The 16,730-nt window shown below is 48.3% G+C and overlaps 1 protein-coding gene across 1 annotated transcript in view; it reads left to right on the top strand.

Moving 5' to 3' along the window:
* The window catches only part of LOC134670250 (mediator of RNA polymerase II transcription subunit 1), a 34,531-nt gene extending 21,419 nt beyond the window's left edge, over window positions 1-13,112 (top strand). The window contains exons 7-13 of the mRNA XM_063527980.1: window positions 1,633-1,771; window positions 2,037-2,159; window positions 2,921-3,101; window positions 4,104-4,338; window positions 5,685-5,872; window positions 8,510-8,894; window positions 9,628-13,112. Of these exons, the coding sequence (XP_063384050.1) occupies window positions 1,633-1,771; window positions 2,037-2,159; window positions 2,921-3,101; window positions 4,104-4,338; window positions 5,685-5,872; window positions 8,510-8,894; window positions 9,628-12,184 (3,808 nt within the window). The 3' untranslated portion in view covers window positions 12,185-13,112. The remainder of the gene's footprint in view (window positions 1-1,632; window positions 1,772-2,036; window positions 2,160-2,920; window positions 3,102-4,103; window positions 4,339-5,684; window positions 5,873-8,509; window positions 8,895-9,627) is intronic.
* The last annotated feature ends 3,618 nt before the right edge of the window (window positions 13,113-16,730 follow it).

The raw sequence follows: 16,730 nt of genomic DNA, 5'->3' as shown, positions 1-16,730 counted from the left end.
CTTTAGCGGCGACACACAACATTTTAAAAGATTTAGAATAATTTTTGACGTACTCCAGAAATTCCGGTCTTTTATCAGTTGCCTTTAAATCATATAAGTCGTAGAGCCGGCGTCTTTTCTCGTGAATATCCGGTGTAGCCCAGTCGCTAAATTTAGTCTTAGCCTTGCCTTGCACCTTTTTCTGAATGAAACAGGCATCAAATTCCTTTTTAATACAATTAAACAACTCGGAACTCAAACAGTCAGGGTTTTCCTGGGTACATGAAAGACAACATAATTGTTTAGTAATATTACGATTGAATAAACCTAGGCGACTTTCAGAAATCGGCCTACACAAAGTGTCTTGAGGAATTTCTTCAGTTTTCCCGCTGAAAGAAGCTTTTAGTCCACAGTGGTCAGAACTTAGGTTGTTAATAACAGATTTACTAATCGCGTCATTATTACTAAAGATGTTATCTATACATGTAGCACTGGTTGCTGTGACTCGAGTGGGTTCACAAAATAAATTGACTAAATTGAAGGATTTAAAAGTATTTAGTAACCTTCCACATAATGGCGAATTTTCTAGCAAATTAATATTGAAATCACCACATACAATTATATTTTTGTGACTTCCAAAAACACTACTAAGTACTTCATCTATGACCGATTCGAATAAGTTATAGTCTGCCGATGGGGGCCTGTACACGCATATAATTATAAATTGTTCCAATTCAACACAAGAAAGTTCTATAAGGCGTTCCACAGACATGTCAACAATGTCTTTACGCTCCTTACTTTTTAAATTATGTTTTACCATTATCAATGACCCGCCGCGATTGCAAGATCTCCTAAAAAATGAACTTACTATACTATGATTATTGAAATTAAACATAAATTCATGACCTTTAAGCCAGTGCTCAGTTATACAGAGAATGTCAATATTCGAGTACTGTATAAACAAATCAATTTCGTGTTCCTTACAGGTAAATCCTTGGATATTTTGATGAACTAAGTTCAATAAATTGGTTTTACTAAACATACTAGCATCACAGTGATCAATATGAACGGAGCCGGCTGGTGCACACGTTGTCGTAGCGATTAGTTTAAATTCAAATCACCAGGCGGCTCCATCTCAAACCCTACGGAGAAGACAAGTGTGCGGACGAGATGTATTTTAGTTCGGTTCGAAATGTTCCTGTCTCTCCATATTTTGCCGAATTGGGTCATTGCTGTCTTAGCCATGCCGATTATAGATTTTGTCTTTCTTGCATTTATCTCGAGCCCCATTCTGCGGCTGGTTTCTTCAAGTCGTTTGAGAATTTCCGCCATTTCCATTTCGGACGATGCAAGGAGGGTGGTGTCGTCCGCGTAGCGAAGGTTCGAAATAAGTTTTCCTCCGACTTTCACACCGCCCTCCCAACCTTCAAGGGTGTGTCGCATTATATACTCCCCATATATATTAAATAGTATGGGAGATATAATGCATCCCTGTCGTACCCCCTTCTGGAACTTAAAGTTCTTGGACGTGACGCCTCCAATGGTCACCGTTCTATAACCAGAACCATAGAGACTTTGCAGTAGAGCTATAAGGACTCCGTACCATACCTCTGGCACATATGTATGTATATAATATACTTGAATTTGTTGCAGAAATAACGCATACGGCGCGATGTACGCGCAATTGGTGCCTCAGAACAGCGCGATGTTGCCAGCTTGCTTTACTCTCAAGCTGTCTCAGCCCACACCGCTGTGCACTGGCTTAGCCAAGCTTATTCATGCCACAACGGAGGTGACTACATGATATTTTTTAAATTACGTAACCCCCGGACCAACCAACCAACATTCCCTGTTATACACGCCTATTTGAAAACGCCTAACGATCTAACTAACCCACACACTCCAAGCAGCATTCCCTCGAAAGTTTTCTGAGGGTTTTAATGCAAGCCAAGCTGTGATATGTCAAAACCTACCCTTTCAAACCAGCAAACTCAATTAATAATTTGTTTTTTTTCTGTAGAGAGATAAGAGTTCCATTGATGAAGCTGTGTTTTCAGGTGGAAATAGCGGGCGATTGGGCCAATCCGATACCGATGTTGGGTCTGGTGGCGCAGCAAGCGTACAACAAACTCACGCCAGGAAAAACCATCGAGCTTAACCTCAGCAAGGGACTTTTTGTGGTGAGCAGAAATTACTACGTATTCTTTATCTCTAGGTTACCAGGCCAGGATGTCAATCAACCACAAAGCTTTGCACAATAAAGGTTTCATTTAGAGTCCAAAGTTATGCTTCTTAATTCATTTGGTCCTTATTCTGTTAATTTTTACGTTATTGGTACAACTCTAAAAATTCCGATGTGCTCCCATAACAACTCGACATAATAGAATGTCCTGCTGCAGATTTTTCCGCCTTTGCATGTCACTGACAAAAGGGTTGAGCAAAAACATATTTCTTAGTTTATCACAACTAAGAAATATGTTTTTGCTCAACCCTTTTACCGCTAAAGACGTCAACTGAAGCGCGCAGCTACAGCCCAATATCAACCTTCATGCATTCCGACAAGGTTCACGATGACGCGCCGCGCACGAAAGGCGTGACGTTCAAAGGGGTAACCAATTATTAAATCCTGTATCTTTCCATTGACATATAATTTTAGGGCTGATTTAGACGATGCGAGAACTCGCCTGCGAGTTTCATACCATTGCGGGTTTTGATTGGTCGGTTGAATTGGACGTAATCCACAGTCCGCAATGTAACTAAAATCGAATGAGAGTTTGCGCGCCGTCTAATGGTAACATTCCATTTCTAACCGCAGCTGCACTCCCCGTACTGAACGCGTCGCTGTCATTGTCAATTTCCATACTAAAATGAACAGTAATGCAGCTGTCGTTGGAAATGGACTGTCACCTTAAATCAGCCCTTAATTTGGTCGTTACCCCAGAGCCTGCCGGAGCAGACGCAGTGCTACTTCCTGTGCTCGGGCGGCGCGCTGACGGGCCGCATGGTGCGCAGCGTGCCGTTCACGCACCCCTCGCACGTGCCCACGCTGCTCGCCGCGCTGCGCCAGCAGGCGCTCTTCAACGCGCTCATAGCCAGCTGTGTGCGCCCGCAGCCGAGACACGGTGAGCTCCAGACGACCACCTACGGCCCGATTTTTGAATTTCGAGCACAAGAAAATCTGGAAAACGGCGGAGTGCTTTTTTTTGAAATACAAGCGATAGAAATTGGGAACCCACAGACAAGACATCCACCAGACTGAGTATAGTCCCGCTACCCCCTCTGTCACGCATACGGTAATTTTACTCCATGTTCGAGTCGAAAGTGTCTTTGTGTGACATCCGTGTCTTTGAACGGACCAATCACGACACGGAACTTCGCTCACCTCGCCCCGCGCACCCCCGCATTTTTGGCATCATGGGTTGCATGAAAAAATTGCTCTAAACTCGGTCTAGTTGATTCTTAGTCTATGCATCCTCCAGACTGAGAATAGTAGCGCTACCCCCTCTGTCACAAATATACGGTAGTTTCACTCGAGTCAAGTGTCTTTGTGTGACGTCCGTGTCTTTGAACGGACCCATCACGGCACAGGACTCGCTCACCTCGTCCCCCGCACCCCAGTATTTTTGGCAGCATCGGTTTTATGAAATAATTGCTCTAAGCTCCGTCTAGAGGATTCCTAGTCTATTAAGCCTATGGCTCCAGGCCGATTTTTGTATTTCGAGCACTCGATTTCGTCGCTCGAAAATCTGTGGAAAACGGCGGAGTGCTATTTTTTGAATACAAGCGATAGAAATTGGGAATCTAGTAGTATTGACCACTCGTTTTCGGCAGTAAATTTACTGTCACTACAAAACTGACAATACGCGTCTATACTAAATTCTCTTGGCTTATACTTAATAACACTAAAATTTATAAAAAAAACCGCTCAAGCGAGTGAATCAGTGAAACATTATATAGATGGTCAAGCAAATTTTGTCGGTAGAAAAAGGCGCAAAATTCAAATTTTCTATGAGACGATATCCCTTCGCGCCTACATTTTTCAAATTTGCCGCCTTTTTCTACTGACAAGATCTGCTTGACCAACTTTAAGTTCGGCATTGCTAATGCGACATGTTTTCTTTCAGCAATGGACCTAGAAAATGTGGTGATGTTCGAAGTGAGCGCGCTAACCTGGGAGCATATATCCGTCTCCCTCGAACACCCGCTGGAGGAGAGCATGGCGACGGTGGAGCTGGAGCTGGCGGACGCCGCGGCGCCGCGCGCCAGCGTGCACACGCTCGGAGCCCCGCCGCGGGAACACGTGGACGAATACGTCACGAGGGTGCTGCAGAAGAGTCACTCTATACCCATCACATTGAGGTACGCCTACAATCAATTTAAAGCTTTTAGTAGAAAATCATCCCCAGTTGAGCTGTACGTTCGTGCGTTCGTGTTCTCTTTGCGCCGTTCGTGCGACGAATATTTTGTATTAATAGGGAATATTACGCAAAACTCTGCGTAGGGGGCGCCACTACCACTATCTATCATAATCTCCGCGTCAAGAAAATCGAAATTTCGTTATCTAGCCTCTATCACTCTTGCACAGCACTATTGCATATTCGAGCGATAAAGAGGCTAAGATAGCTAAACTACGATTTTCGCGTTTCCCGGTAGGCCCTTGTTAACAAATCGCCTTGATGTATCAATGTCATACTATTTTATTGTCTGTGAAAACTTATTTAAAAACAGTTTAAGGCACAGTGTATGTGCTCTACTAGCTTAGTGCTGTACTCTGGCGGCAGAACATTGCAGTAATACCTCCTATTAAACTCTTACATATTTGCTTATTTCGGGTTTAAATATGGCCGATACCGCAGTTGCTGCCGATGCTCACGCGCCGCCGACGGCCGCGAGGAAGCCTAAGGCGTCCGCATCCGCCGGCGCTAAGAAGCCTAAGGCGAAGCCCACCCACCCGACGACGTCCAAGATCGTAAGGGCTGATTTAGACGATGCGAGAACTCGCATGTGAGTTTCATACCATTGCGGATTTTGATAGGTCGGTTGAATTGGACGTAATCCACAGTCCGCAATGTAACTAAAATCGCATGCGAGTTCGCGCGCCGTCCAAATCAGCCCTTAACAGGAGTTATCAGGAGAGAAGCAATTCATCCCTGCAGGCTATCAGAAAGTACTTCGCCGCTCATTACAAGGTTGGCGCCGAGAAGCTGACTCCGTTCATCAGGAAATATCTGAGGAGCGCAGTCTAATCCGGCGCAATCGTTCAAACCAACGGCAAAGGCGCGTCCGGCTCATACAAAGTTGAGTCAAAGTCATCATTCACCGGTAAGAAGCCCGCAGCGGCTAAGAAATCCGGCGCGAAATCTTCAGCTGCCGCGAGAAAACCCGCCAAGATGAAGAAGGCTGCCTCATCCCCGGACAAGGTCTCAAGCTACATATGGTTCAGTTGTGGTTGCATCGCCGTTTAAAGTACTAGGAGAATATGGTTACTGTAGAACTGTGTTGACGGACACAACGCCGCGCCTAGGGAACATGTGGATACGTCTCTGGGTCAAAGTCAACATTTCTGTGGAAACATTTTTCTGTATCGATGTGGTCTCGATGTACCTAATAGAAAAGAGTATGACGATGTTTAAAACAGAGTTGGTAGACGCGCCATCTTCCGAATTAACAAACAGATAACGAATGTTCGCTTGTTATTCCCTCAGGTCACTGACGAAAATCTGGGAGCGTGAAGCTGCAACGAAGGACATGAACGGAGGATACTCTGCGTTGGATTCAAATTTTAGCTGCGGCCTGGGGGGCATCGACCCCGGGGGCGACGTCAAGCACGAACCGGGGACCATGGCCGGCCGCGCGCTCTTCCCCTCCAACGTCAGCCATCCGCACCAGGGAGGTGAGACTCGACCTTACTGCCCCGCGTTACAGACTATTGTGGCATCGACCGGGGGCGACGTCAAGCACGAACCGGGAACCATGGCCGGCCGCGCGCTCTTCCCCTCCAACGTCAGCCATCCGCACCAGGGAGGTGAGACTCGACCTTACTGCCCCGCGTTACAGACTATTGTGGCATCGACCGGGGGCGACGTCAAACACGAACCGGGGACCATGGCCGGCCGCGCGCTCTTCCCCTCCAACGTCAGCCATCCGCACCAGGGAGGTGAGACTCGACCTTACTGCCCCGCGTTACAGACTATTGTGGCATCGACCGGGGGCGACGTCAAGCACGAACCGGGGACCATGGCCGGCCGCGCGCTCTTCCCCTCCAACGTCAGCCATCCGCACCAGGGAGGTGAGACTCGACCTTACTGCCCCGCGTTACAGACTATTGTGGCATCGACCGGGGGCGACGTCAAGCACGAACCGGGGACCATGGCCGGCCGCGCGCTCTTCCCCTCCAACGTCAGCCATCCGCACCAGGGAGGTGAGACTCGACCTTACTGCCCCGCGTTACAGACTATTGTGGCATCGACCGGGGGCGACGTCAAGCACGAACCGGGAACCATGGCCGGCCGCGCGCTCTTCCCCTCCAACGCCAGCCATCCGCACCAGGGAGGTGAGACTCGACCTTACTGCCCCGCGTTACAGACTATTGCGGCATCGACCGGGGGCGACGTCAAGCACGAACCGGGAACCATGGCCGGCCGCGCGCTCTTCCCCTCCAACGTCAGCCATCCGCACCAGGGAGGTGAGACTCGACCTTACTGCCCCGCGTTACAGACTATTGCGGCATCGACCGGGGGCGACGTCAAGCACGAACCGGGGACCATGGCCGGCCGCGCGCTCTTCCCCTCCAACGTCAGCCATCCGCACCAGGGAGGTGAGACTCGACCTTACTGCCCCGCGTTACAGACTATTGTGGCATCGACCGGGGGCGACGTCAAGCACGAACCGGGGACCATGGCCGGCCGCGCGCTCTTCCCCTCCAACGTCAGCCATCCGCACCAGGGAGGTGAGACTCGACCTTACTGCCCCGCGTTACAGACTATTGTGGCATCGACCGGGGGCGACGTCAAGCACGAACCGGGGACCATGGCCGGCCGCGCGCTCTTCCCCTCCAACGTCAGCCATCCGGACCAGGGAGGTGAGACTCGACCTTACTGCCCCGCGTTACAGACTATTGTGGCATCGACCGGGGGCGACGTCAAGCACGAACCGGGAACCATGGCCGGCCGCGCGCTCTTCCCCTCCAACGTCAGCCATCCGCACCAGGGAGGTGAGACTCGACCTTACTGCCTCGCGTTACAGACTATTGTGGCATCGACCGGGGGCGACGTCAAGCACGAACCGGGAACCATGGCCGGCCGCGCGCTCTTCCCCTCCAACGTCAGCCATCCGCACCAGGGAGGTGAGACTCGACCTTACTGCCCCGCGTTACAGACTATTGCGGCATCGACCGGGGGCGACGTCAAGCACGAACCGGGGACCATGGCCGGCCGCGCGCTCTTCCCCTCCAACGTCAGCCATCCGCACCAGGGAGGTGAGACTCGACCTTACTGCCCCGCGTTACAGACTATTGTGGCATCGACCGGGGGCGACGTCAAGCACGAACCGGGGACCATGGCCGGCCGCGCGCTCTTCCCCTCCAACGTCAGCCATCCGCACCAGGGAGGGGAGACTCGACCTTACTGCCCCGCGTTACAGACTATTGTGGCATCGACCGGGGGCGACGTCAAGCACGAACCGGGGACCATGGCCGGCCGCGCGCTCTTCCCCTCCAACGTCAGCCATCCGCACCAGGGAGGTGAGACTCGACCTTACTGCCCCGCGTTACAGACTATTGTGCCCTCGACCGGGGGCGACGTCAAGCACGAACCGGGGACCATGGCCGGCCGCGCGCTCTTCCCCTCCAACGTCAGCCATCCGGACCAGGGAGGTGAGACTCGACCTTACTGCCCCGCGTTACAGACTATTGTGGCATCGACCGGGGGCGACGTCAAGCACGAACCGGGAACCATGGCCGGCCGCGCGCTCTTCCCCTCCAACGTCAGCCATCCGCACCAGGGAGGTGAGACTCGACCTTACTGCCTCGCGTTACAGACTATTGTGGCATCGACCGGGGGCGACGTCATGCACGAACCGGGGACCATGGCCGGCCGCGCGCTCTTCCCCTCCAACGTCAGCCATCCGCACCAGGGAGGTGAGACTCGACCTTACTGCCCCGCGTTACAGACTATTGTGGCATCGACTGGGGGCGTCGTCAAGCACGAACCGGGAACCATGGCCGATCGTACGACAATATTTGATGATCTTCGATAGTTAAATTTTGCTAATTTATTTATTAATATTCTGAAACTATTAAACGCTTGTAATATTGATGTTTAAGGCGTCTGCGTCTATTTTGAACTTTTTAGTTACAAATGTTACAATCAATTAAGTAACTAAAAAGTTCAAAATAGCTAGCTGCAACCTAAATAACAACCTTAGACGAGTTAAATTAAGGGTGTAGAGGTCCAGAAACAATCGCAAACATTGTTTAGAGAACTAAATTATACGACTATCTCAAATAAAATATCTTATCTCTCTCTCCTAGGTGCATACCTCTCGGAGCAACAACACCACCACCTCTCCATGATGTGCCAAGACTCCGGCGAAAAGAGCCAAGCGGACGATCGAAAATCGAAGAAGCGAAAATCCGACTCCGACCCCTGGCACACGGGGCCTAAGAAAGGAAAACCGGGCAATATGGGGGAACTACAAGACTCGGATAGCGAGAGTGAGAACTCCGATGTGAATGAGGATGATAACACGATGAATAGTAACTCGACGAATGATGAGCAGTCGTCGGTGTCGCAGAACGAGTTCGCGTCGGATGTGGAGATGTCGGGGATAGACGCGACGGACACGCTCGCGACCGATACGAGGCAGTCGTCCGATATGGATAACTCGAATGATGGGGATGTGGAGGATATCATGAGGTATGTTTGTCATAGTTCGTTTCGAATCGTTTAGAATATCATATATCAGTTAAGTTGTTTAGAGTACAATGGTCATCACTTGAATTTTTAGTTGCTATTGGCGACAGGTGACAGGTCATTTTTTAAATTGTTTAGATGACAATGGTTTCACTCACTTGAAAAGACATTTTTGAAACTGTTTAGATGACAATGGTTTCACTCACTTGAATGTCTCACGAAAGTTTAATTTCGATCAATTAAGTTATAAAGACGTTCTTATGTTGCTTAGTATACGTTGTCCAATATGACCTACCTAATAGGGTATGTAAGTCAATTAAATCAATGAAATTGGCGTGTGTAATTCAAGTAAGTCTTATTCAGTTTACTAAAGCTCGTTGCGTTACATATTATACATTGTAGAAAACTGATACAGGGAATCTTAATGGTGCTTTGTTACCAATTGATTAGACCAGCGGTCGGCAACCTGCGGCCCGCGGGCCGCATGCGGCTCGTGAAACTGTCCCTTGCGGCCCGAGTGCCGCCTGGGCTATTTTGTATGTAATAGTGACAAACGAAAATGTCTCCTAAAGTCGTAAATATTAACAAAGTACAGCCCGCGTCACCTCCGTTAACTACTATGTGGCCCTTGGCTACTAACAGGTTGCCGACCGCTGGATTAGACCAAAAATACTAGTATATCAATCATAGGGTATATGTAGATGCAAGAGAATTAAAACTGATTATTGTTTTACAGGAATTCTTTTCACAAGTCTGAGCACAAACGGCAAAAGTTGAAAAAAGAAGAAAATCGTAGCCGAAGCGCGTCGTCGCTGCTGCTGGACCTGACGGAGGGCAAGTCGTACATGCCGTCCTCGGTGAGCATCACGCCCATCGGCGCCGCCAACGCCGCCGCCGCGCCGCTGGCGTCCGTGCTGTGCCTGGACCGGCGCCCCGGCATCGAGATCATCCCCATCTCCGCCGCCGCGCCCGCCGCGCTGCCCAGCTCCATCACCATCACGCCCATCACCAACTCGCAGCTCAAGTCGCTCGACATACGCTCCGAGAAGAAATCCAGCAGGTCCGAGGAGCGCGGCAAGGAGAAAAAGAAGAAACGACGCCGGGACGACTCTATGGGCCCGCCGGAAAAAGTCCCTCCGAAGCAGGACCCCTTGACCAAGCCGGTGTCGGTGAGCATCAAGCCTACCGACGGGTCCCCCATGCGCGCCACCTCCCCGAACTCGCTCCTGCGAAAATTTAGCCCCAGCCCCACCCACGGTAGATCCGTATCCATAACTAAGTCGCCCAGTCCCAGCACGGTGAAGAGCATGGGCAAATCGTCCGGAACCTCGAGCCACCACAGCAGCCCGAGGCACTCGCCGGTGCAGAACAGCCCCAAACATCTCTCCGGCTATTCGAGTCCAAAAAACCACAGCATATCGTCCCCTAAGCACAGCTCGTCCGGCTCCGGCAAGCCCAGCATGTCCGCCCTCAAGTCCGCCACCAGCGGCTCGCCCTCCGGAAAATCCGGCACCACGGGCTACGATCTCTCCAAAAAGATATCCAAAGACAGCTACGGCTCCGGCTCGTCCACCTCCAGGGACAAAGAGAAGAAACATTCCGGCTTATCTTTTTCTAGCTCAGGTAGAAGTAGTCCTAAATTAAAAAATCCTATGAAGCTCAAAGCGCTAGAGATAACCCCGATCTCCTGTGATACACCAGTCAGTGAGCCTCTCATTTCCCCACCGAACGTCGAGGTGAACAAGTCGAACGCGCCAAGTCAGGCGCGCAACAGAAAAGGCTCTCTCAGCGCTGTGATAGACAAGTTGAAATCCGCCCAGCACTGCGGCGCCGAAACCGAAATGGGCGGCAGCAAGTCCAGCTCTTCTAGTACGTCTAGTAAATTCTCAGAATCAAAAAACAGTTCGAGTAGCAGTAGTAAAATCAGTGAAAATAAAAATCAGGAGTACATGGTGAAGCCTAGTTTAGACGGTATGAAGATCACTATCAACAAGACGAGGACTAAAGACTCTTCTAGCAATAGTTCTAAATTAAATTACAGTAGCTCGAGTTCCAGTAAACAGTCTTCGCCGCAACTCACGCCTCCTAGCCAGGGTTCTCCGAAAACGCACACAGGGCTGAAACCTGGCGTCATGAGCGGTCCCGCCTCCAAGAAGACTCAAGTGATGCAATCCACCAAATCGGGCAACGTGACGCCTGGCTCCACCCCGCCCAAGGCCAACACGAGCCCCTCCGAGTCTTCCTCGGCCGGGTCCGGCGGCGTGCCAAAAGTGCCTTATTCAAAATCTTCCAGCTCCAGCGCTGGTATGAATCTATCCAAGTCCGCTTCGAAAACCAGCTCCGGCTCTCCTAAAAGTAGCAGCACCGACATGGCAAAGATCATCAGAGACCGAGAGCGAGAAAAGGCGCGGACAAAACTGATGAGCAATTCCGAAAAATCCATCTTCTCATCTAAGTCCGAGCGCCACTCCAGTCCGAGCGGTTCAAGAGACGACGTTGACGGCGACAGGTTTAAAGCTACCGCCAAAGAATCTAACTTTCTAGTCGAAGGTCTGATCAAGCCCCTCGACACCAGTAAATTCCAAATACCCAAGTTAAAAAATCAGAACACTCCCGATAAAAACAGCCCCGTCTCCCAGTACGACAGCCGATCTCTGGTCAACGATTTTGCTCGTAATCTGGATCAGGGCAAATATCCGTTCCCACACTACGACAATCCGAACGCGAGAACCCCCGAGGCTATGCAAAAATCAGCATACCCCTTAAACGTCCCTAAACCATTACTAAACATGGGTTCTCTGAGTCCGAAAACAGTTACGCCCGGTAAAATTGAACCCGAACGGCCCATAGAATACTCCAAGGTATCCGAGAGTATATCAAAAGGCGAGAGTCCCCAGCGCAGCAAAGACGAGAAAGACTACGCGGGAACATTTCCGCTGATGCCATTAGACTTTAAAACGGAGATAGCTAAAGGATTCGCCGCGCCGAAGGGTTCGGAGGATAGGAAAGGTGCGGATTCGTGTATGAAGCCGCCGGCTAGCGGGGCTATCGCGCGGAGCGGGGCGACAACGCCACAGGAGGCTGCAGAGATGCTGCTGGACTTCTCGTCGTCGTCGGGCAGCAAGGTGTCGGGGCTGGTGGCGGTGCGGCCCGTGTACCCCGCGTCGCCGGCGCTGCTGCTGGCCAAGAGCCCCGCGCCGTCGCCGCTGGTGGCGCCCTCGCCGCACTCCAACTCGCCTTGTATCACCGACGACGAACTCATGGATGAAGCCCTGGTCGGGCCCGGCAAGTAACTCGGTACACTTCAGCAGGCGTGGCTCACTCCGCGATTTCGTCGCTTTACTACAATTACATCCGTTCCACACCAATTTTGGTGGCTAGCCATAAGCCACGCGTGGCGCGGACGCCACCTAGCGGCCATATCTGTCCTGATCGTAACAGACACATTTTGTTAGAGAGTGAGTCTTCTGTACCTAGTAAGTACTATTATTTATTCTGTGACTTCAGGCAGAATATACAAAGTTTTATTTGATGACGGTTGACGCCTGTTACTCATGCTTCTAACGGTTTGGCGAAAGAGATTCAATGATTCATGGCAAATGATGCAGAAGAATCGGTCTAGTATTCTCCAAATTTCTAATGCCATAAATTTTAACCTAAGGTAAACTTCCCTCACATTTGAATCTCTTTTGCTACGCTGATTTTACTCAACGATATTATTGTTAAGAAATTAATTGTAATTATTGTTTCATCCTTCTAATTTATGAGGTTATATTTATTTATGTAAGAGTATAATGAGATTGTATCTCTTTAACTGGTAGGTTTAATCAATGTGTTCCGTGTTTATATGTCATATGTATCATACCGAGACGTATTTTGGGATTTGCATATTTAGAATTAGAACATGTTATTCAGCTGTTTTAATTTGCTGTATTATAGACGTCTAAATTCTGAATTCAATTAATTGATATGTCCATGTAAATGTCAATCAAATCAAAGAACCAGTTAATGTTACTGAAACAATTAGCGTAAGGTACATCATTTACTAAACTAAGAGCCGTACCTACTAGTAAACCAATTGTTTACCTTTAGTGTACATACGTTATACAAACCAATGTAATAATATATAATTAATGTTTACGAATAATTATGAAATGACGGTATTGGATGCTAATTAATAAAATTGGAAAAGATTTTTTTGAAATAAAGGTAAATAATTTATTTGGATATCGTTTTATTTAAAAAGAAGTAGTTGTTTTATACTTAAAACAACGCTGAAATACTTTCTCAAACATGTGAAATTGATTAAGATAATCTTCACTTGCTTGATATTTTGTCCATGATCTTGGGTCTAATTATTAGAGATGCCACGAATATTCGGCAACTATTCGGTATTCGGCCTATTCGGCCACTTTGCCGAATATTCGGTATTCGACCGAATGATGCCTACCTACTATTAAGCAACGTCGGGCGGGGTCGGGACTTGGATGGGTGACCGTTTTTTTTTTTGAATTATGGTACGGAACCCTTCGTGCACGAGTCCGACTCGCACTTGCCCGGTTTTTAGTATTTGTTGTTATAGCGGCAACAGAAATACATCATCTGTGAAAATTTCAACTGTCTAGCTATCACGGTTCGTGAGATACAGCCTGGTGACAGACAGCGGAGTCTTAGTAACAGGGTCCCGTTTACCCTTTGGGTACGGAACCCCAAAAATGTACGCGCTTAAGTCTTGATGTCCCATACGAAATTAGAATTTCGCGCCTTTTTCTACAGACCAAATTGGTTTGCCTGAGTATACTTAGGGCCACTTGCACGATTCACTAATCCGGGGTTAACCGGTTAAACCTGCAGAAGTTAGTCCGTAGATTCGTAACAGACCCCGAACTGCTAATCCTTGCGCGGGCTAGTCCAACGCTCAAAAAACCAGTGTGGGTGCGCTCTCCGATAACGCACCTTCGTTACGCATCTCGATGACAACCATGGTATAAAGCGCCCTCCAGACTATGCGCGTGAATCGCGGGCGAAGCCGCGAACGCGAGTGTGGAGTCTAGTTCGCTGATATGCGAAATCGACTCCAGACTCGCGTTCGCGCCTTCGCGCACGAGTGTGGAGCGGGCTTGATAATATACTCCGCCTGGTACTCTCTTCCCGTCTTTTCTAGGTCACCTGACTGACACTAGCCTACCGGCGCGATTCGGGAAATGAATTAGATATGCACTAGATAAGATATAATAAAGATATGTGACGTTCCACGGCAAAAGGTACCATTGCCCCGACTGAATATTGGAGCGACGTTAATGATAAGCGTAAGCGCCAGCCGCCATAAGGTACCTTTTGCCGTTGAACGTCGCATATCTTTACTATTTCATATCTAGTGAATGTCTAACGGCGCGATATCTTAAAGTTCGAATCGCGCCGCAAGTCATCATGCGACAGCGCTATATATAGCGGCCATGTTAATTGTGACGTAGGCTTGTGTCACTTTGGGAAGAGAAGACCATGTTTTATTAAGCTTTTAGAAAAGCACCTTAGTATCCACGACGCTCAGTTCGGGTTTCGGGCTGGGTTGTCTACGGAAAGTGCTATATTAAGTCTGAAGCATACTGTCGGGTACTATACCGCAAGAAACACTCCCGTGTATGCGTTTCCTCGATCTATCAAAAGCCTTTGATCGTGTTGATTATAGTTTACTATGGCAGAAACTGGGGAAAACGGGCATGCCGAGTGAGTGTGTTGGGTTGCTAAAATATTGGTATGCCAATCAACTCAACCAGGTGAGGTGGGCTGATACTCTGTCGGGGGAATACAGGCTGGAGTGTGGGGTAAGGCAAGGTGGAATAACGTCTCCCAAATTGTTCAGCCTCTATGTAAATGAGCTGATAGCGGGCCTCAGCAGTATCCATGCGGGATGTTACATTGATGGCGTGTCTGCCAATAACATCAGTTACGCAGATGATATGGTGCTGCTGGCGCCGGCTGTCGGCGCGCTCGCAAAGTTGCTGAGTATTTGCGAGACGTTTGCCAAATCCCATGGCCTCGAATACAATACTAAGAAAAGTGAAGTCATGGTTTTTAAGGCAAGAAAAATCAAGCTTTACCACGCACAGCCTGTTATTCTTAATGGCATGACTCTGGCATATGTGGACAAGTTTAAATATCTTGGTCATATTATCACCAATGATCTCAAGGATGACCAGGATATTGAACGAGAACGCAGGGCATTGGCAGTTCGGGGAAATATGTTGGCCCGCAGGTTTGCTCGATGCTCCAGTAATGTCAAGGTAACGCTCTTTAGAGCATATTGCCAATCCTTTTACTCGAGCGGCTTGTGGGTTAACTATACAAAACGAGCCTACAATGCATTAAAAGTGCAGTACAACAATGCATTTAGAATGCTGTTGGGCTTACCTAGTAGATGTAGTGCATCTGGCATGTTTTGCGAAGCTAGAACAGACGGTTTTACGGCAATCATGCGCAAGAAAATAGCATCTCTGCTAGGTCGAGTTAGAAGCAGTCCCAACAGTATTCTGAATGTCATTGCTGACAAATATGATAGCCCAATTCTCGCATATTGGATTGGGCAAATTAAAGCGGTGGCAACTAGCCCTTATTGATAATTAATTAATAATTATGTACTTATTCCTAATACTAACCTCTAGCTTTAAGTTTAATTTATTTGTTTTCATTTCACTGTGTTACTAACAACTATGAAGCCTGTGTTCTTCGAAATAAAGATATTTTATTATTATTTATTATTTATTAGACTATGGATGACACCCTTTTTTTACAGGTACTTAACCACTCCACTTACAAATCTACATACTATACCATGATTACCAGTACAATTTGACACCGGGTTAACGGTTTAACCGGTTAACCCCAGGTTAGTGGGATGGTGCAAGTGGCGCTTATAGATTAAACGAACTTTACCTGTAAGTGAAGTTCTATCCTAATTATACGAAGGTTTCGTCCGAAGATCTCAATTATACAGGACAACGTAAATATGTACCTAATGGTATAAAACCTCTAAAGATCCTTGGCACCCAACGGGTATTAACCTCTTATCTAGATCTAGGTATTTGATATAACTTGATAAGGATCCTGACAGAATTTATACTCATCTTTTTGATTTTATTCGAGAACAATTTTTTTAGCTGTTTAACATCACAACCGAGGTTTAAACCCATGAACACCATCATGTGATGTCAACCGTATTTCATATATATAATTTTTAAGAAAAAAAACCGACTTCCATGGGGGCCGATGAAAGATTATTGTAGATGGTACACTATGTAGAAAAGGAGGTAAAACCACCCACTTTTCTACTAGCATTTCGCTTCTGTATAATGGCTCCTGTACAGGATGGGCCAACGCCGGCCACTCCAAGGGACGCAGCCACTTGCTCCCTCTAACGCATGAATGCGTCCCTTGGAGTGGCCGGCGTTGGCCCATGGTGAAGAGGAGCCATGAGGGTCGTAATTCTAGCCTAACCTAACCCACTCCTCAGATAGCAGTTCGGTTCTGTGCGGATCGCAGTTCGAACCTAATCAAACCCACTTTTCAAGTAGCATTTCGTTTCTGTAAGGCTCGCAGTTCTAACCTAACCTAATCCTTGTTCGGTTCTGTGAGGATCGCAGTTCAAACCTAACCTAATCCACTTAATGGCGCATGCCGTGCGGTGTACGGGGGTTTAAGCGGGAGGGGCAAGTAATATTGGCATCATCGTACTTTATACCTACATTAATTTTATGGTAGGTATAATCATAGTTGTTTATTTAGTTAAGGTATCATAGTGGTTTTCTGGGTTAAGGTCCGGGTCCGAGTCCGGGTCCGAGT

This window comes from Cydia fagiglandana, chromosome 13 (assembly GCF_963556715.1).
Source record: "Cydia fagiglandana chromosome 13, ilCydFagi1.1, whole genome shotgun sequence".
NCBI lineage: Eukaryota > Metazoa > Arthropoda > Insecta > Lepidoptera > Tortricidae > Cydia > Cydia fagiglandana.
Note: the sequence above shows the minus strand (reverse complement) of the source record. Positions and strands in the feature narration are given on the sequence as shown.